Below are 21,970 nucleotides of genomic sequence, written 5' to 3'. Positions count from 1 at the left end.
AATTACGTCCTATTTCATCTCCCTTTCTCTTTTCAAAGCAGGCAGGAGATGGCAGGGCAGGTGCCATCCTTGGGCTCCCTCTGGGGGCTTTCCTTTGGGAATTGCCACACAGAACAAAGCTATGACTGGTGTTATCTAGGCCCAGCTTCTGGCTCTGCCACAGTAAACCGTTCAATATGATCACAGAACCCACTAGGAGACCATCCTAATATGTAAAAGGACTTAGCAGAAACAGGCACTATGCCTCTTCTGCTGCTTTTGAAATTACTAATAAGGAACATCTGATCCATTTACAGAATATCTGTTTAGTACTGACAGTGACAGTGTGCATCAGAAATGCATAATAACCTTTCCTGAATACACGTAATACAGTGGGATTTGGCTCTAAATACATTAATTCCAAGTGATACTGATCAGCTTTTGCCTGTGCATGAATCCTCAATACCAAAGGTTAGAAATTAGATCAGGTATAGGGTAGATAACCAGTGTTACACTGGCAACAGCTATGTGAACTATTCAGTTGGTAGGAAAATAAACAAAGCAAACCCCCACGGTCCCAAAACCCCCAGAAGGTTCATCTTAACTCAAATCCTATCACAAATCTAGGTTAAAGCCTAGCCAGGAAGGGCCAAATATGCTGATGTGGACATGCTGCATGTAGTAATCACTAGAACTAAGAGCGCTGCAGGAAGAATGCTGCACCCTGTTCTTGCTAGCTCCTCACTTGAGATATGTGTGAAAATGCTCTAGGAGATACAAGAAATGTGGCAAGGGTGAAAGGAAACATTTTGACCTAAGAAACATCAGTGTAACTCCCTCAGATGTTGTTGCCTTGCTTTACTCAGGAAGGTAGCATCTGAATGCTAGAAAGCAAGGTTTTTATCCTAGGAACTAGCTAAGCAATTTCTGTCCTTTTCCCAGCCTGGGGGTCAAATGATGCATTCTGTGGTTGAAAATGCTACCCTGAAGGCTACCTGCCTGCTATTAGCTATCTTATCATATAACTTTGGTTGAATGTGCAGAGAACTGGATTTTAGGACTTTAGTTGATACCTTTTTCTTTATTTTCATCTACTAACTTAATTTTTCTTTAAAGAGTCTGAATGAGACCTCTGACAATCTGTTTATTTGCCAACCTGCGGTTTAAAGATGGGAGAGAGTTAAAAAGGGGAGACTTTTCTTTAGATTCCTGAGACCTATGAGTCAGTATGTCCATGAGCAAAAGTTATATAAACTAATAGATTAGAACAAGATTTAGTTGCATAAACACTGTTAGTGCTTTTCAATCTGTCACAGAGTCAACCCTGCAGATTACTGCAGGCAGAGCTAGCCTGGGGCTTACAGTCCATCTCACTGCACTGCCTCTGGCAGTGGATACACTTGAAATAGCATTATTCCTTTGCTGTGGGGCTGCTCCGAAATCTGTGTACTACTTTTTTGGTCTTATTTATGTGAGCCTTATTTAATACATAGTGCTGGTGCTCTCAGCTTGTGTCTAATTTGGAATGTCACCCTAGTATATTGGTTGCATAATAATTTTGTCTCTGTTTCATTTAACCAAAGGTTATGCCTCTTATGAGAGTGGTCCTATATGGTCAGCCACAGGGACTAAATCCAGATCCTCAAATTCTCCCAACTTTTCCGAAGCCTCTGAACATTGTCTCTCTTTCTTCCACCATACTCTCTGCCCAGCATATCCTGGACGAGCCTCCCAGCTCATCTGAGAGAAGTCAGATTCCAGTGTAGGCATGGGGCAGAAATGGGAATGGATATACTGCCAAAGCATTTGTCCAGGGAAAGGGAGGCTGGATTAGGAATGCTGTGTGTGCTGGAGTCAGTCCACAGGCCCATGGGGCTAATGGGCAATTACATTATGATGTTTGTGGTCTAAATTGTTTGGAAATTATCCAGGTCATACGGCAAAACAAAACTTTATTGGAACCGCAGAGCTGTGCTTTTTGCAAGTGCATCAGGGTCAGAATCATGCTCCCAGGCTGCAGTACTTTCCTCTTGTACAGTGTTTTCCTTGTTCTTTTCCCAGCTTCTCGCTGATAACATTTCCTCATTTTACATCCTTGAATTGAGGCAGCACAAAACTTAAGTCTTTGTTTAGCTGCTTGACTCCCATTAAGTGATGCTAGCTCTACAGCAGGCTTTGTTCATCGCACTCTGACCTAGGCGCAGCTATAGGCTAGAGGAGACTCCACTACTTTTGTTTCCATTTGTTATCCATAGACCAAATCACTTCTTTGAATCACAGAATTTGCAAGCATAAACTAAGGAGGTTTAGTGTATACATGAATGTGGTTTTGTAGAGTTCAGATCCAAATTTGCTGGTGGGTAAGCCACGTAGGACAGAATTACTGGTGGCTTCCTGAAGTGTAACACTTTGTACTGGTTTTGGTTTGCTTGGTTTTGTTGGGGGGGGTTTGTTGGGGTTTTTTGTGTGCTTTCTGGGAGCCCTGCTGGATTGCATCCTTTCCACTTGAGAGTAATGAAACACTAGCAATGAAATGCAGAGTGAAGCTAAACATGGGATTAAAGGGCCAAAGACCTTATTCCATGAAAGGCACATTACAGCTACCCCAAAACTGGCTTGAAGGGTTGTTTTGTTTTGTTGTTTTGGGTTTTTTTTGGGTGCAATTACTTATTGCTTTTTGCTACTGGGTATTGAGCAACAGTAGAGAACAGGGGAGACATTCTGGTGATTGTGCATGGGAGGAAATGAGATCTGGGAAAGGAGAAGTGAGAGCAGAGTGCCCATGTGATAGTCCCTTGATTTAAAATGGGATTTAAGGTTTCATGTCATGAAATCTTTGGTTTATAACAAAAAATGCTCATAAGAGGGACCTTGTTTGCCTTTTCCATAATCAGCTGTTGTTTGGTTATCAAATGAATAGAACAAAAAGAATTGGTGCTGTGTAGAGATTTGCTAAGTCTTTGAAATGTATGAGATTGCTCATGTCAGCGTGCTGCCTTTCAAGCTGCCACGGCAAAATAAAGGCAAAAGATCTGGCCTGCTCTGTTGAGCAAGCTGCTCTTAAATCCAAGATGAAAAAGAGGGGAGATGACACAGCTCCAAACCACCCGCTTTCACAGTGCTAAAAAGCCTGACAGCTTTCAAAAAGATTAATCCCACAGAGTACTACATCTGTGTTGCTCCTTGAAGAAAGTCATGTCAGTGGTGTTATGGCATTATTCCCTGGAAAGGTGGATGTAGATTTCATAACTTTATGAAATGAACAGATGAGATAAACCCAAATAAATCATCTTCCTTTCCACAGGAAAACAAAATTGCAGAACAGAGGCTTGGTCATAGACTGTACTTGCTATAATTGGGCTGTCTAACCAGCAGTTATCTTCTCCCAGGCAGAAGAAGCAGAAGTTGTCATGCCACTTGCTATATATAAACCCCCTCTACAGAGTGTTTATAAACAAATGAGTTCAACAGACATCTTAGAGGGATGGCAGGGAATGATATCTATGTATGTATCAAAAAGCAGGAAAGATGGTAGTGAACAGGGGAAGTCTGGGCTGGAAATAAGGAAGAAGTTCTTTACTGTGAGGCTGGTGAGGCACTGGAATGGGTTGCCCAAAAAAGTAGTGAATGCTCCATCTCTGGCAGTGTTCAAGGCCAGGTTGGATGGACTCTTGGGTGACATGGTTTAGTGTGAGGTGTCGCTGCCCATGGCAGGGGGATTGGAACCAGATGACCTTAAGGTCCTTTCCTACCCAAACCATTCTATGATTTTTATGTCAAATGGAAGGTGATGATCAGTTTTATGTTTTCAAACAATCTTAAATGCATTTGACTTGCCCGAAGCATGTGTGAAAACTAACTCCTATATTGGGCTGACTGGAATTATTTCGGGTACCTGAGCACAGGCAAAAACTGCAAACCTGCCACTGCATACAGGATGCCAGTTTCAATAAGGAGCTAGCTGTGTCTAGGGTGGAGAGCTTCTGACTCGTTATAGGAGTAGTAGAAGTTTGGCTCTGGTGCATTAGTTGGTATCTTACAGCCTCTCTCAGACTGCACTAAAGTGATGTTACTCTTCAGAAACACTCAAAAGTCATTTACAGTGGTGATATCCAAGACCTGATCCAAATTGCTTATGGCAGATACCATTCAGGCAAGTGAGCAGTGTTACCCAGAAGACAGGATATTGTTCCTGGAGGGCTACATTATTGTGGTAGACTAGAACCTATTCCAGAAATGCATTAAGTTAAAATCGGCCTGGTTGCAGGTGCAGTTTCACTGCCTTAAGTGGCTTTGAATCAACAGACAGCAAATACCAGCCTGCCAGGGTGTGCATACAGAGCCCCCAGAGAGAGACGTATGAGCTAATTGCAAGCAGCGTTTTATTGAGTCAACTCAGAAAGAAATGTGCACTTGCAGCAGAGCACATTCTCACTGGGGGCACTTGAACCTGCCTCCTCCAAGAGCTTGGGAGGTTTGAGGCTGATGCAGGAGCTCAGCAAGCACAGTCTGGACAGGTCCAAATCCCCTCACCTGGCATGAAAATGTTACTGTGAATGAATGACAGCAGTTCACGCAATCTAAGAACAGGGTTATAAATGGGAAGGGGTGAGAGGAGGCCTTCAGTACAAGTTTTTAGGTCCACAGGGAGGAACCAAGAGATCAGGATGGTTTTCCCACCCCCTACCCTCTTCTGAAGTGGGGTAGCTGGTCAACATGTGGCCAGTGAGTTTTAGATTAGACAGTGAGTGTCTGGGCTTGGATTGGGTTTCTCTTCTCTTGAATGTGGAAGCCCTGGTTGCCTGGATGGAGGCTGTGGTGCCAAAAACTGGCCTGTGGGTATGGCAGCTCTGTGCAGCGATGCCCCTCGGCATCAGTGGAGCCAACTGCCCTTTCTCACATGATGTGACTCAAAGTCATGGGGCTGGTGGCTTGCTTGCTTGCTTCTGCTCTTCAAGCACCCAAATCAGTAAATAGTCATTTTGAAATCTTGTTTCCATGGCTGGCCATAGGACTATAATGTCATTAAACTAAACACATTCTCACATGTTTAAACCCTGGTGGAGTTCATGGGAAACATGAGTGATAGTCAGGCTGAGGAACAGTGGCAGAACTGTTCTGCAAAAACGCTGTTGAAAAACAGTGTGTCCCTTCTTCCCAACAGAAATTCATCAACATTGTTTGGATTTAGCCTAATGTATCTGTAGGCTACTGACTTTACAGTTTCCTTTAACTGTCAACTTTGTTAAAGAAAAATACATGATAAATCCTTCGAATTTGGATTTGAAACATCTTTACACCTTTTCTCATTAAATGTAAAATGAAAAAGCTGTACGGCAATCATTGTTATGGATGCTCAGATGAGCTGTGCTTACACCACCTGTTGAGGTGTGAGCTGGTCACCAGTATCATAGAATGAACTAGGCTGGAAAAGACCTTTAAGATCATCAAGTCCAGACACTATCTCAGGACTGCCAAGTCCACCACTAAGCCGTGTCACTGAGGGCCTCATCTCTGTGGTTTTTGAACACTTCCAGGGATGATGTGTTGTTGTGGTTTAAACCCAGACACTCAGCTCGTTCACTCACTCCCATCCTTCCTCCCCCAACTCCCAGAGAGTTGGGGAGGAGAATCCAAAGAATGTAGCTCCCATGGGCTGAGATAAGAACGGTTTAATAACTAAGGTATAACATAAATCACTATTGATACTACCAATAATAATGATACAGCCAATAACAAGTGAAGAGAATACAACACCTCACCTCACCAGCCACTGACCCATAACTCACCCCACCATGCCCGACTGAGCACCAACCGATACCTCCTCCATCCCCCCAGAGCTCCAGCCCTTCCGGCTCTCTCCCGGTTACCTCCTGGGTATGACATGTTATGGTATGGAATACCTCTTTGGCTAGCCTGGGTCAGGTGTCCTGTCTCTCCTTCCTCCCGGCCTCCCCTCCTCCCTGGCAGAGCATGAGCTCAGAAAAGGCCTTGGACAAACCAAACATTTGAGCAGTAACTCAAAACATATTTGCTATCAGCACTGTTCACAGCCCGAAAGTCAAACCACAGCACTGCACCAGCTACCAAGAAGCAGAAAAATTACTGCTCAAACCAGGACATGTGTAAGCACATCTTGATACTTCTAGTGAAAACAGTCAACCTTGCTAGACATAATGGATCCAGAACAAGAGAGCTGTGGAACTTCCTCCTGTAGAGGGTTTAAAGAAAAAGAGAAATCCATTATTCTTACATTGTGTCTTTTGTATGTTCTTTGGGCAACCTGGGACAAATTTGGAAGATGCATTTGACTGGAAGAGTTGTACACTGAGTTGTCGCATGGGTGGCCACTGGCACCCATAGAATGATGCTGTAATAGCTACAAGTGCAAGAGCTGTGTCTGAGCACATCAGCCAAAGGTCTTTTGCTGGAATAAGAAACAAGGCCTTGCAGAAAGGATACACAAGGTCAACACAAACAGCTGATTTCAAGTCCCTGCTCTGCTTCATTGCTATAATGAACACAGCAAGTAAAATAAAGCAGCCAGAAAGCTGCTGATGATGCATGCATGGTTGTTAACCCCTGAAATACTTCTTGACCTGTAGCCTGAGGGAGTAATTGCTCAGTGAGTGTGTGGGGATGCTCCTCTTAGGAGCAAAGCCTGGGAACACATAGAAAATAACTGGTTTTGTAGCCCATTTTGAAGACTTGGGGAACAATATTGTGTCCCTAAAAGCATCAGGAAGGGGGTTTTGGTCCCCATCTCCCAGCTGACCTAGGTGTGATGGGAGGGTAGGAGGGAAGACTTAGGAGCAAAGTGAGAATGTGTTCTAAGTGTTTTACTTGGGAAAAAATATTAATTCCTTCCTGAACAGAAAGAAAGAGGACTTGAAGGTGTTTATTTCTGATGCTTTAGCATCCTTCTGCTTGCCCCATCGGAGATCTAGCCAGCCTGCCTTGTGTGAAGCTTTAAATTGAGGGGAATAGGCCAGACAGACATAAAACCAGCTCAAAATGCAGAGGCAAGAAGTGGTACTTGGGAAAGAACTTGGTGTAGTAGGTGATGAAGGTGAGTAGAAGGGGAGATTTCTTACAGAAATGGGTCATCATGAATGGGGACAAGATTCCGTTGGCCACATCTGTCCTTAATGTCCCCAGTGCACCATAGATCTCAAGGTGGCTTAGAGGGACCTGAATGCTCAACACCAGTACCCTTGAGACCCTGCCAGTGCAGCTCGCGTGAGCTCCCATGTCATTCTGAGGGCAAGGGCATGGAGCTGCCCTCACACTTGTGTGCAGTGAGGGCCAGACTGACTGCACATTGAGGATCCCCCATGGGGCACAGTAGCACAGTGGTGCAGGTGGTCACACTTAGGTGGGGGGCTGTGAGCCCAGGAGTGCCTGTGCCAGGCTTTAGGAGGGTGGGAATGACTGTGGGGCTGTGGCCAGAGTGTAGGACCCATGGGAGGGCAACCAAGGCCACAGCTGCAGACACAGATGTGTGTGCTGCTATGTACTTAATGTCACTTTGGTTCAACTAAGATGTGTTTCAGTAAGCAGAAACAGGTTCTGGAAAATGATTTGCCAAGAGAAAAATATGTTCTAAATTGTGTCCTCTCCGTGACACACTAGACAGCTACCTGCAGTGTACTGGGGTTTATTTCATTGCTCCCTGCTTAGAACAGTCTCACTCTTTCCAGTCCTTTGGGATATCCATGTTCCCAGTCCATGCCTATACAGCTGATGCACTCTGCTTTGGTTTGGTTTTGGAGGTGGGAGGGGAGGTGTTATTGTTTATTTTTCCTGGTCCCTCCCGATTGCCAGAAGCAATGAGTGTTTCCTACTGATTTCACCTTTATATGAGGTTAGAAACTGAGCTCATCCAGGGTGGCTTGGCCCAGGCATCAGTTCCTTTGTATGCCTTTTATAATTCTCCCTTTTCCCTTATAATTTGTATTCCTCCCCCTCTGCTCCTCCTCTTCCTGCCCCTCTTTGCCTCCCCTTCCTCTGCCTCCCTGGCAGCATCGCCAGCTCACACAGGCCCAGTTTCTCTAATTAGATGAAGCCACAGGATTATCTCTCTCCCTCCCTCCTAGGCTCCATTTCATTCCCCTTCCAGCCAAGGCAGGAGGCAGGAAGGGGCGTCACGTCTAGGCAGAGAAAGACCCATCTCCCATTCCCTGCCTTCGATGCTTTCTAACAATCCCTCCTCCTTCCCCTTATCATATGTTCACCTTGGTGTCAACAGCATCGGGCTGATCAGGAATCCCAGTCTCCAGAAGGAATCCGAACGCTTTTGGCTTTCATTCTCCTCAGATTTCTGAGCATCTGTTTTAAATACCCTCCAAGTAACTTGGACAGGGAAGCTGGATGTGCAGTCTCTGAATAGGGGGAAGGTAAGGACCACGGAAGGCATGTATTGCCCGTTCTCTCATCTCCTGTAAGGACACCGAGCTCTCTCCGTTTTGCCAGCAGGTCTTTGAGGGTAACAAAGCAGATGAGGGGAAGGGAGAGGAGCCGCACAGAGGCAGACCCAGGCTTCTGTAAGTGCTGTATTGGCAGCAGGGGGTTGATAGCTGGGCTGAAAAGCCCAGGAAATTGTAGTTTTCTCTTTTAGGAAATGGTAGGAGCTATGGCTGTGAGCTTAAATGGAATTTAATGTAGTTCTGCAGAAGGTGGTGGTTTTATGCTGGTGTCTTTCACTTAAATGTGTATTTGTCTTTTAGCAAGTGTTCCTAGAATATATTTGTCATTGTTTCTCTGGAGGAGAAAAACCCCCTTAATCCCATTTGGCTTTATTTATCTGCACACATGCAAGCTTATGAAGATGCTTTTCAATTATCTTTCGTGTGTATGTTGGATTTTTGGTATTGGAAAAAAGAGAATAAATTGTATTGCTTCAAACTGTTACCTATTGCTTCAAACTGTCACCTTTTAGTACTTACCTGCCAGAGAATGGGTTTCCTTGTTTTTAATATCACCTGTACCATGGTTTTTAAATTCCTAAGAAGTTAATATCCAACACTAGAGAAAAATTAGGGATATTTCAGTGCCCTCTGCATATCAGCTTAGTTTTACACCCGTGTTTCCTAGATAAATGAGCACTATTTAGTGACTGACAAAATGTTCTCTTGAACAAAAACATGTCTTTTGTAAAGTCAAATATTTGCTTTGGTTTGGCTTTTTATTGTCATTAGAATAAATGTTTTAAATCCGAGACCACAGTAGAAGAGTGTTTTGTGCATATATTGTAGCTTATAACCTCCTATGATCAAAAGTAAGAATTTGTGCTGTTGCACTCCTGGATTTTAGGGGAAGAGCTTTAAAAAGGAGGTGGAGAGCAAGCAATTATTTTTGTTTAGAGCATTCCAAGCATGAAAGGTGACTGAAAAGATAGCCATTGGGTGAATATATTTTGTAAGTTGTTGATTTTGTGCATAAATAAAATGTACCATATGAAAATCAAAATGTACCTCTTTTCCAGTGACTCATGCTTCAAAGTAATCATCAGATACAAAAACATTGGTGATTTCCTTGCACCAAGACATTGATTAAACCTCACAAATAGTTGTTTGCATGTTTAAGGTTAAGCATTTGTCTGAATGTTTGCAGGACCTAGATTGCAGTAAGATCCAAGTACAAAGACCTCTGCTTGGAGTCTTTGTGTAAAAGAATTAGGTTTAGGGAAGGTTTCATTTGTGAGGGTGGATTAGATGAGGGCTTCATGTTTGCATGTCATGGCTCAGTTACTCTGTAGAACACTATTCTCTGCCTATGGGCTTCTGTTGATTTTTACCATCCAGTAATTTTATCTTAACTGTACTCCAGAGAGAGCTGCAATTGCTGTTTAGTTTAACTGACAATTAAATAGGGCTGCATAAACAAGAAGGGCAATAAACTGCATATAGCTCTGTGATATCTGAGCTGGTTTATAATACCAGATGTGATAATTCCCCATTAGATAACCATCCCAAATCCACATTTTTCCTTCCATAGTAAATTATTCGTATTCAAAGTGCACTTGAAAAATATGACTGTATTAGGGAAGGTGGAACAGGCACAAATTGTTATTGATGATCATTGTACTTATCAAGTTTTCAAGGGCAATGACTAAGAGTATCCTGGTAGCTTTGAAACACTGCAGATGAGCAGAGGTATTTGCTGTACCAGTGAGGTAACATTATACCTGTCTGCAGCTGTTTAGTGCTGCAAAATCCTCTTCCTTCTTCAGCAACTCTCTGGGTAGCGAAGAGGCTGAATTCTCCATTCCTTCCTCCTATAGTTAATGTTTTATAATGAGGATGGAGTATACTTGATTGGTCCCTTCTATTTGGATATTGCAGGCTGTTAAACAATTTGCAGGAGAATACAGCCTAGGAAAGATGTTTTCAGAGGCTCAAGAACTAGTCAGAGAGTTGCTAATGTTATTTATTAATTTTCTTTGTTCTACAAGTATTTTCTTCAGTGAATCAGGAAAAATAGAACTTTTGTTGTTACACGCCATAGCTATAGTGTTGCAGATGTCCCTCAAGTCATTGGGCAATTCTCTCATTTCCTAAAAGAAACAAGTTTGTATCTTTGGCTGATGTATGTGACATTTCATTGCTTGTGGTCCCAAACGCTTCTGGTGTAAGTGACTGGGCAGCACCATAATGTTCATGGGCACTGGTGTTTCGTTAATTCTTGAGGTTTTGTTATACAGGAATGATGTTTTTAACTGGTGTGAACTGTGAAGCTGTATGCAGGTACAGTGTCCTATGTGAAAACTCTCCTCTTTTGGGCTGTTAACATTCTGGAAGGTCTGAATCATCCAAACTCTTAAAAGTCATTTTTCCAGTGGTGAGGGATATACCTTTTGTGTGAAAGCAGAAAGGGGGAATGAAAATACGTGTTGGAGAACAGTGGTCGGGAAGGTTTGCAGTGCAATGCAGTGAGACATATTAAATGAGCCATTCTCTGGTTAACAGCATTTGATGTGATATTTCTTATGTCTGCATTTTAACTAGCGAATGAATCTAAAGCTATAGAGCTGATAGTTTTTATGTATTTTAAGGACTGTCCTTCAGGAGTGTTGTCTGATTAGTGGATGGTAGGGAAGAAGGTGGTCTGTTTCCTTTACAACAGCTGTTGAAGTTCTTCAGAATAAAGTTCCACTCTAGAGAAATTATCTTTATTGAAAGAAACCACAAAATAAGTCACTTTGGTGCTGCATAGATACAGATACTAAAAACACGGGAATAGGAACAAGCTAACTAAATTAAGTTGGTATCAGTCAGGTCTTTGCTAGCCTGGTGTTGAGTATAAGCCTTAATCACACAAATTATATCCAAGCATCATTTTGCACCAGAGAACCATCATAAGAAAGATCACCTTTCAACTGGCCTGTTCCTGTGTGCATCTTTAAAGTAGTAAGTCTCCCACAATGATGGCTAAACTCTTGTGTAGTGCGGATTTGGTACGAAATAGAGGAAGGAGCAGCAGTATTTCTCCATCTACAGAAATTTACTAATTAAGCTTTAGCAAGGGCACACCTGAGTGTGCAAATGAAGTTTAATGGGATTGAGCTGTTGTAAGACTGCAGAGCTTTACTGTTGTCAACAGTGCATGTAGGTGACAGAACCCAGTTCATCTGAGCTGAATAGAAAGATTTGATTTCCTTTTCAGTTCAAACTAAGCAAACCTGACTTGCAAATTGGAGAGCTGATGAATGCACAAAGCCACCCTAACTATTCAAAACTGGATTTTATGGGTTTTTTTACTGACTTTTAAAACAATTTCCTTCTGCATAGAATCTGCTGGAAAGCTCAGTGTTTCTGACTGAACAGGGCAGATAAGTACATCCTGAAATGTTGTCAAGGAAAAATATAAGTACTGTTTTAGCTTTGTCTGCTACTGTAACTGGTTATAAAGCTTTGCTCTGGGTTGGTGTTAACAGCCTAAGGGAGTGAGTGTTTCTGGGAGGCTGGTTGCATCAGGCTGAGGCTTGGCTCTGCTGTTTTGGTCACCTCCTTCCAGTCAGCACAGAGTGCATGCATGCTAACTGTCCATCGGCTCACACAGCCAGTGTGACAGAGCTTTAGGTGTCAGATACCCATTCACTTGTCAGGGTGGAGTATCTCCTTGCCCTTGTATTCAAAAGTAACTAACTAGAGTGCTGAATCCTGAAGTTAAAGCTAGGGTATCCATAGGGCAGGGAGGCTAAGCCAAGCTGAGTTCGTATCTTCCCTCTAACTCTTGCTATTAAGCTTTCAAGCAAACAGCAAAAACAATGATTTGAATATTTTCTACTAAATCATATGTATTTGCACATGGATATTTTAATCACTTAGCTGGTTTGGGTGAAGTTTGTTGGATGTGCAAACTGCTGCTCTCTTGTGAAGATTGCATTAACATGCAGTTGTTTGCCCTCGCTGTGAGATGGGAAGCAAGCCCTAAGCCAGCTTTTGGGTTTCTGTATGATTTTAAGTTCTGTGATTCATACATTTGCAAGCTCTGGCCTCTGCTGAGTGAACTACGACTATGTGTTTTTGTGGAGCTCCACATCAGTAGGTTTGCTCTGGGAGCAGTCTGTTCAGAACTGGAGTGGACCCAGAAAGGGAGCTCTGAGGGGGGTGAGTTGTTCAGTACATGAGTGACCCTGTCCCCTCCAAATTGGTACATGTGATGGAACAGGATTTGACCCTCTGCTTTGAAAAGGAAAGGGTTTGCTCTCTGAAATAAACCCAAATGTATATAAGTCACTGGAAATTTTGTGCATTGAAGCTTAATTCCTCCAGAATTATGACATGTTTTTCTCACAGGACTTCTGTGCTGCCAGTGGATTCTTAAGCAGTTAAGCCAGCAGTTCCTAATGACATAAACAGGGCAGCTGAATTAACAGTTTCATTTTGCATAATTCTGCTCTGCTGAAACCAGAAAGGCAATTATATTAATGTACCACTTCTGTAGGCACACACTGTTCACCATAAGTATGATTCTAGGTCAGCGTTGCCCCAGCTGCTGAAGACAGCTGATTAAATGGCCAGTCTTCTGGCTGAAGAGATGAGCTTTAAAGTGAGCTGTCAAATACTAGCAGTGAGCATCAAATGTGACTGTGCAATATCTCATCTTTTAGCTCTGTTGGTTATATTGTCAGGCCATTTGTACACTGAGGCAGGTCTATGTCTCCACATGGAGATTTAGTGGTAGTAATGTTTTGCTTACAATCTTCTTCTAACAAAAGATCAAACTCCTAAGAGATCTTTGAAGTTATTTCTGGGACTGATGATTAAATACAGAAGTGTGGTGAAGAGGACACCTAGTTGCACAGTGCATAACGTGGTGGTGTCAGGACTACCTCCCAATACATTCTCTGGTTTCTCAACAATTTACAGCCCCACGTGAATTCTCCTTTCTGGGAATTCAATTAGAGTTGTCATTAAAATAACCTCCTTTGGTTCATCCTTCTCAGGCTCTTCTCTTCTGAGACTCTCATTTTAGCCTTTTCCATTTCAGAATGTAGAGTTCCCAGCTCCTCTTTCCTGGCTCAGGCTCTAACACAGCTGTGGGCTGCCCCTGCTGTTTGTTGAACCTGAATGTTCATCCTTTTGTATGACTCTTTATACTGTTGGGATAATTGTGGGCACAATGGCCCAATCATTTAGCCTTGAGGTGAATGTATCGGCAAATATTTGAATCTATTCACTTTCTGACATGGCTACTATTATATTATCCCCTGGTAAGATGACTGATAACCAGGCTACCCATGGTAACTTCAGCATTTGGGGGAAGAGGTCTCTGCTTGGGTCCTCAGTAAGGAGATAGCTGAGGTTCATTAATGCTCAATAAAAAGGAGACTTGCTGTTTTTCATTTTGTTGCCAATCAATGCAAAGAGATGTCTGTCTAGAATGCTCAGCTTCAGATAGGGGAAAGACAAAGTCCTTTAGAAAAGCCTGATGGACAAAGTTATAAGTAACAGAAATGAAGAAAAGCTGTGACAAGTGACATAAACCACACACGATTTATGCTTTTGCTGTGCTGCACACTGAGCGTCATAACTTCTCTCATATTTTCTAGCTTCTCAAATGACCTTCTCTTCCTACAAGTGAATTATGATCCCAGTGATAAGCACCACTGTCCCCAGTGCTTCTAATGGTGCAGAACTGAAAATCTGTTCCATTCATTCGCATACACAGTGTGCTCTTGTCTGCTGTGTGTGTCTGGTGGTGTTTGTAGATGTCCAGATCAGTCTGCCCTGTAGATCTGTCTGATACTTGGATATACAAGATGACCCAAAATATTTACAAGAAGGCATTAGCAGATTGAACTAAACCAAGGCATAGTCAATGTATACTGCTATTCCCAAATGGAAAGCCTCAAGGAAGATGATGGATTACAGGTTAAGTAACTGGGGTCTCAACCTGATTCCATACTAATCTAGTTGCATTGATATAGTTGTATTTACAGAATTTAGAGAAATCCCTTGATGTTCCCTGATGAGTGATACCTTTTCCCCTACTGTAGCTCCTCTGTTTCTTCCTTTCCCTTATAGCTCACCAAAATAAAACAACAATTAAAACCACCAAAACCCTCCTAATCCCAGAGCCTTGAATCTCTAAGCCTTTTACCATGGCTAATCCTGTTTTGCCAGTGCCTTTCAAGTGGCTTGACTCCCCTGCCCAACAGTAGATGTTAGCGATTACTGTTAATGGACTATTTCTTTCAGTGGAGTGTAGTTAGGGACAGGCCATAGGGTCTCATAATGCAGTTCAGTTGTAGATGCCAGTAAGGAGCACACGTTGCTTAAAAAGACGTGCCTGAAGAGAGCACAGTGTGAATATGCTGCACTGCTTCTGGTACACAAGATAACTTGGCTGTTTAGGCAGCAACTCAGCTATTTCTGTGTGTGCCACCTTGTGTCCCAGGCAGGTGTCAGCGGTGTTTATGGTAAGTGACAGCTGCCCCTTGGGTTGTAATTAAAGTTCTGTCATTTTAATCAGAAACTGCTCTTGCCTGTTCAAATTTATAACCATTGCATTTGTAATAAGGTATTTATTAAATAAAGTTAAGAACCCACATATAGTAGTAGCCTTCTATTCAAGTGAAACTTGTAATAAATAATTATATATTATTAATATATTATATTAATTAAATAACTTACTTATTACTTTCAATTTCTCTTTGTCTCTTCCCAAATTTTGCAACTAATTTGTACTGTTTGATGTGTTAGGTAATTCACAATGCATCATAATCTGGTTAGTTACTGTAGGCACAGAGTGCTTACAAAAGAGCACACGCGGTGCAGCGTGATTGCTATGTTATGGTGCAGATTTTTGCTTGAGTTAGTACTTAAAAAGCCCTTTCCTGGGATAAAGGATGCATCAGCTGTGTTACTTTTATGGCATTTTGTGTTTTCTTTACTTGGAGGAAATGCAAGTGTGGCTGTACCTGTTCTGTTATTAACACATTGTCTTATGTTAGTATCCCATATTACTGTCCTCATTATGAAAACTATGAGTTCTTTTGTGAATATCATGTTTATCATGCCACTCTTTGAAGCCTGGCTATGCAGGGAAGAAAGCAATCACTAGCAAATACATGAAGGAGGAACTAAGTGCGATCATATTGAAATATCATGTGGTATTTTATATTATATGAAAACTTGTTCTGTATATTGATATGATTGCAAGGACTTACTCCATTTAATATCCATTTGTGTTTGTTGCCAAAATTGTAATCAAAAGTACGTGCATAGAAAACAAAAATACTGAAGAATTTTGGAATCATCATTAATTTACCAGTAAATGTCTTTCAGTTGACAACACACATGACATTTAATATTTTGAGACTAAATTTACTACTGCGTTAAATAGGTCGCAACTTTAATCATAAGTCATAGCAAAATACACATTTGTTGCTTTAAAGTAGTTCAGTGGAATTAGTGAAAGCGGCCTAGATCCCCTCATAAGCTATCTGAAGCTAAGCCAAAAATAGTGGATGTTAATTCCATTTCTATCCTAATCCTTTCTCTGCTTGACTAACAGTTTTCTACGTACTCATAGCAGGGTATCTACCTCAAAGTTCATGCTTTCTGGTTTGTGTATTCAAGTGTAGATTCCCTTTGGATTTCCAAATGAAAATCTCTCAGATCAACTCAAAATCTACAATGGGTATTTTTGAATAAAATATCAATCTGAATATTTTTTAAAATATTTTTAAATTTTCATTTTTTAATTTTATTTTTTAATTTTTAATAAAATATCCATATTACTTTCCTATAAATTAGCTCTTTACTTTTTAAAAAGCAAAGTTTAAGCAAAGCAGTCTTCTCCCCTCAACATGAGAGAAAGAGTTGTTTCAGGTCCCTAAGTACCACCTGAGTTAGCTGTGTTTGTTGTACCCAGGTTCCTGATTAGCTGATTCACAAACTGCAGTGGCATTGCACAGCTCTGCAATCACACAGGTTCCATATCTTGTGGCTGGATTTAGGTTTTATGGTTGTTTCTTAAGAAGATTGTCACACCATTCTCGGTACCTGCCCCCAGCCCCTCTGTGGTATATATGTATTGGTATAACCCCCCAGACACTTCTGCTTTCTGCCCCTGCTCAGAAGTCATTAGCTGGATGCAGTCTGCATGAGCTCATGTAGGAAGTACAGCACCTCTAGCATGTGTTCATGCAGTGTCGTGACTTCTATAGGGGTGTCTATGTATGTGTAAGATTATTTGTGTACCTTGGGAATCAGTGCCAACATTGCATGTGTGAAATGTAGAGTTTGGGAAGGTGAGTATGGGATTACAAGCTGTTTCCAAAGTCTTAGGAAGAAAGACACTGTGTGTGCAGGTTTGCTCTGGGTTTATGTGCACTACTGAATTCGTGGCTCTGCAGAGGGGACTGGTGTTCTGTTTCCTCCCTGTGCTGACATTAGTGATTGGTGTGGCTGGACTGATGGTTTGATGTAGTGCGCAGGAGCTGAACCAGTTGAGAAACAGCCAACCAACCAACAGGCTGATGCAGTGTGTGTGGCAGACCCGTGTGCTCACTTATGCTACTGTGAAATGCTGTGGTGACATTTGGCTGCAGCATTTTTTACTTCCCCCATCTTTAACTATGTCCTAAAGTGTCAGGTGAGATGCTGTTAACTGATAATTGTTCCCATTGGTTTTAAAGCCCAGAAGTCACAGGGTAATTGTTACAATTATGCTACCATGGAACACTGGTCTGAGTAAAGATGTTCAAATGCTGTTCATAGTTGCTGGTTATAATGTTGTATATGTATTAGTACATGTGTCATATACATGTGGCATTGGTCCATGTTTGGTCTTGATTTCAGCTGCAGTTGGAGTCTATGTGAGTGGGGCAAAAATAAATCTCTTCAGAACTCCCTCTGAAGGTTTCATTGCAAACATTACAATGCAAGTTGTTTTCTGTTATGTCAACATATTTGGACGTGTCATTTATCTGAATATGTTTCTTCACATTCAGGTGATGGATCAATCTCAAATTGCATCACTTCTTCCAGTTACAGAGCTTTCTGCAGCAATGCTACATAAAGAAAGCAAATAGAGGCCCTGGTATCTGTGTATACACACATATTTGAATCTTGTAAACTTTGTGAGAGAACTCTTCAGTTTTTGCAGCCTTATGCCATCTGTTTGAAGCTTCCTTTCAGCTGAGACTCAGCATTTGTGGCTGAGGGTTTCCATTAGTAAATGTTGTTTCATCCCAATCTGTGAGAGCCTTTGTAGGTATTATCTTCTAAAGAGATTAAATTTAAGATCTTCACCTTGCAGACAGCTATGCTCTGGTGTTTAATCCCACTGACTCGTATGTGGCAGACTATACCCGTACGCGTAAGTAGCTGCAGGATAGATAACACTGGAGGAGATGAGTGAAGTGTTTTAAAACTGTCACTTTCCCAATTTTTGCTTCTCTTCAGAATGTTGAGTGAGATTTTATAAGGGCTTCTGAAAACCATGCAGAAATACATGGCAAAAAGTGGTTGCTTTTGACTGCAGCTGCACTCAGCAGTGTCTCTCACCCAGGAATTTGAAATACCATTCCTGCAAGAAAAGATGCTTTTGTGTTGTCCTTAGATGCCACCACAGTGGAGTCCTATGGGCCAGAGAGGCTGCGTGGTTTACAGAGCAGGCTTGGTGAGGAGTCTGTAATGAGTTTAACTCCTAATTGAATCAGCACATATGAAAGAGGGGAAACTGCCTCTTTCTGCAAACTCTAATGCTGGAGGATATTTCTGCCAATACCAAGTCCCTGGTACACAGCCACAGTGAGAAGCTTCTCAAAGAAGTGATTGCAAAGATTGTTGTTTTTATATCGTCTTGCTCAATTTAGCTTAATTATGGAACACAGTCAACACAAATGGGTTTTAGGTGATACGAAGATTGCAACCTGAACTATTGGCTTGCCAAAGTTACCAATGAAAATGAAATTACAAGTGTAAGCATTGATAACTGCAAGGCTCAGCAGTCGAGCTGCTTGGTTGGTGGATGAAGTAAAAGGCATGCTGGTTATTGGTTATGTGGGTAGATGACTCTTTGAGCCTGTAAGCATCATATTAAAAGTATCACATACTAAAAGCTTCTCACTCGTAGGTTTGGATGTGAGCCCCTGCAGTCACTGGTCTCTTGGTGTTATGAGTGAACACTCATGTTTACAGAGTGCTTTTGTCCACCACATGTACACACCTTTCTGGTTCCACACATTCACTTTTAGTTTAGTGATCCGGTTCACAAGGAATTGTGAAGGTTTCTGTGTGAGTCCTGCTAGGGAGACAGAATGCACCTGAAGGAAGGCTCTCTAAAACAGGGAACTGTGGCTTCCACTGCACTGCACAACATACCCTGTAGTACTTGAGCTGGAAGCAATGAATAAGTGCTCTACATTTTTCTGTTCAACAGAATGGGTTCTTTTAGGAAAGGGTTATTTGTGTATGTGTTGATAGATACAGATATATGAGCATATTAAAATAACTTCGTTATACAAATGTTGCACCACCTCTGTGACACCAAGGGAATGTGTGTAGTCAAACAATGGAAGCTCTGATTTGATCAACAAAAATGGATCACTAAATCCGGTTAGATTAAAAATCTTCAATGACAGCTTCTCTTAAGTGTGGAAGTGCTAACATGAATGTTAACAACTGTGTGTTTCATGAAATGAAAACCACCCAGAATTTCAATAGTTCTGAATCTAATCCAGGGAAAACCCACTGTGGAAACTGAAAATGGAAACTGGCTGGTCTGAGTACACAGAGACTGCTTTTTAGAAGTACTTGTGAACTGTGAAAAGCAAGAAGCCCAGGCAGGAGGTCAATAGAGAATACAGTTTCCAGTGCATTTATGTTTTACTGAAGTTCTCTCTTTTCTTCTCCACCATTTCTTGCAGATCTCTCTCCTTTGCCATGTCAGTTGACAGGCACCAGCTCCACACTCATTCCTACCAGGACTCACTGAGTTCTACTTGTCATGGTCTCTTGAACGTCAACAGTCACCCCCTGTCAAAGAGCTCCTCGAGTCTGGCCTGTACTGGGCAATCAAGTTTAGAGGAAAGACAAAGCAACAAGCAGGAGCTGAAGAAAAGCCATAGTAGCACCGTCTGTCATACTCTGGGAAACAAGAGTGATACAAGGAGTGTGCAGAGTCCTGGATGGTCCTCACAGACCCGGATGATGGGACTTGGATCAGTGGTCCAAACCAGAAGCGACCAGTTAGTCAATGACAATTCACAGAGCAAAACTAAGACTACAAATCATTTTCTTATCACTGAACAGTCCCCAGCATCCTGGGGAGTGGGGGACACTAAAATGTATGTAAAAAGCAGCACTGTTGAGAATATTTCCTCAGCCTGTGTTGTCCATCAGCAGAGCATGTGTAAAATGGAAGAACTGGGAACTGTCTTTCAGAGAAGCCACTCAGACCTGACCTGCAGTTGCAAACACCAGACTTGTGTCACTCACATAGAACCCAGTGCTACTTACTCCAGCCTAAGCTCTTCTAGCTGCAGGCATGGTCCACCTGTGGCTAGGATGTCTTTCCAAGCACAGAGATATGGATCAGAAACAAATGAAAATGCACCTCGCTATCAAAACTTTGTGACTCCAGTTCTACCAAGAGACCAGCAAGTACCCACAAACAGCTTTGACAGCAGTGGTATGCCACATAACACTACTGTTTACACAGATCCTGGAACATTTCACACCGCTGTCCTAGGACCCCACGTGCCTGGAAATGGTTTCTCCAACAGGACAGTGTTCAATCAAGCCACTGGGGTTATTCATAGTGGTCTGATTTACAGTAATATTCCAAACTCTGCATATTCCCCCATGGTGATGACAATTCATAACAATTCTGCAGGGCCCTGTAATGTAAGGAAGGACCCTTGTATGAAGGTAGATGCCACCGTCCCTGCCTATTGCCATTCTTTGCCTATACCATCTATACAACTTGTTCCGCAGATGGTATGCTCAGTTAGTGAGTCAGGAAAAGAGCAGGCAGCACCTGGCTATTTTCATTCCTTTTTGACTTCAGACATTCTGACATATCCTAAGCTGGTGTCTTCAGTAAGTGAATCAGGCCTGGATGCCAAAAGAGTCCTGAAGTGCTGTAGCATTCCTGGAGAACAACCGCAACATGCTCAGCACTGTCCTCAGCAGAAGGCTCCTCCAGAAACAAATGCTGTCTGTGTTGCTGTTAGTAGCCAGCAGGGTGCAAACATGGTAATGACAACTAAGGATATGTGGACTATGACCTCTATGAATGATTTAACCAAAGGACTGAAAGCAGCTCTTGAGTGTAGAGATGCCGAGGTACAAACTCTTCCAATCATGGAGTGCAAATCTGTGGCAACAAGCCCAGCAGCTGCAGCAGACAGCCATTCACATATGTTCCCAGAGGTGAACCTAGAGCAAAACATGGAGCCCCCCAAATCTCCAGTGCGTGAAGTGAGATGGGATGATGAAGGAATGACATGGGAAGTATATGGGGCATCTGTGGATCCGGAAGTCCTTGGGTTAGCCATTCAAAAACATCTGGAGATTCAAATAGAACAATTCCAAACAGAGCCTGCACAGCTGGCTGAGAAAAACAATGAGGAGCCACCTTCTGATAAAACAGGGAAAAAAAGGCAATTCAGGACAATGATACATTCCCTGAGATACCCGAGCTGCTGTGCTCGTTCCAGTACCACAGTGGAGTGAGCGCAGCTGTAGGAGGTGGCACAGCTGTGCTGCTTTTAAACTGTAAAGAAATGCTAAGTCAAGTGTTAACACAGTACGTGCAGACAGCCCACATCAACATAAGTGAGAAAGGGTCATTGACTGTCAAATACACATCAAAGCAAGTTAAAACCCATGGTTGTGCCATGGAACAGAGGACACACAGGTGTGTACCTACATCATGCCATCGGAATGCTCTTAACTGTATTGTAGCAATGTTTCATTCTTCTATGTTAATTTTAAATCGTTTTGTAAGGAATGAGACTTCTTTTCTAAATGATGCATCTTTTTTTAAATAATGATGACTTTTTTTCTGGATTTTAATAATTTAGAGTTAGAAACCAAAGTTAGAAAATTATGCTTTCATCAAAGTCCTTTGCTTTCAATCCTACTCCCTCAATTTGCTTCAGGAGTTACTTTGTTGTTAATTTATAATAGTGCTGAGGATAAGCCCACTTTAACTGTAGACAAAATGACAAACTAGTGTAATGCTTTATGACGAAGAATTGTAACTTTTGCTACATAACTCTGTGAAGTAATGTCTGTATTGCTAGTCTGAACTCTTCCCTTTGCAAGCTGATGTACAGGTGGAGGATCCTCCTGCAACTCTCAAACTAGTTTGTAGGTATGATGAATGACACTAAGAACTGATGTTTACAAAGTGATTGACAGAAATGTACAGTATTACCAAAGATGACTCATGTAATGTGAATGCTTGTTTTAGAGACATGAAACAAAAGCTGTTCAGATTAGTGTCACACTACCATACCCCACAGATC

General features: G+C 42.1%; 1 protein-coding gene across 2 annotated transcripts in view; it reads left to right on the top strand.

The window, feature by feature from the left end:
• GPRIN2 (G protein regulated inducer of neurite outgrowth 2) overlaps positions 1 to 21,970 on the top strand; it is a 27,817-nt gene extending 5,847 nt beyond the window's left edge. Inside the window, exons 1-2 of one of the 2 annotated variants that reach the window (XM_031053489.2) lie at positions 8,352 to 8,375; positions 19,364 to 21,970. In XM_031053489.2, coding sequence (XP_030909349.2) covers positions 19,380 to 21,173 — 1,794 coding nt within the window. In that variant the 5' untranslated portion in view covers positions 8,352 to 8,375; positions 19,364 to 19,379 and the 3' untranslated portion in view covers positions 21,174 to 21,970. Of the gene's footprint in view, positions 1 to 8,351; positions 8,376 to 19,363 lie in introns of those variants that run through there. The other variant, XM_031053488.2, reaches the window with a different exon arrangement.

Source organism: Melopsittacus undulatus, chromosome 4 (genome assembly GCF_012275295.1).
Source record: "Melopsittacus undulatus isolate bMelUnd1 chromosome 4, bMelUnd1.mat.Z, whole genome shotgun sequence".
NCBI classification, from domain to species: Eukaryota; Metazoa; Chordata; class Aves; order Psittaciformes; family Psittaculidae; genus Melopsittacus; species Melopsittacus undulatus.
This window is presented reverse-complemented; position numbering and strand designations above follow the sequence as displayed.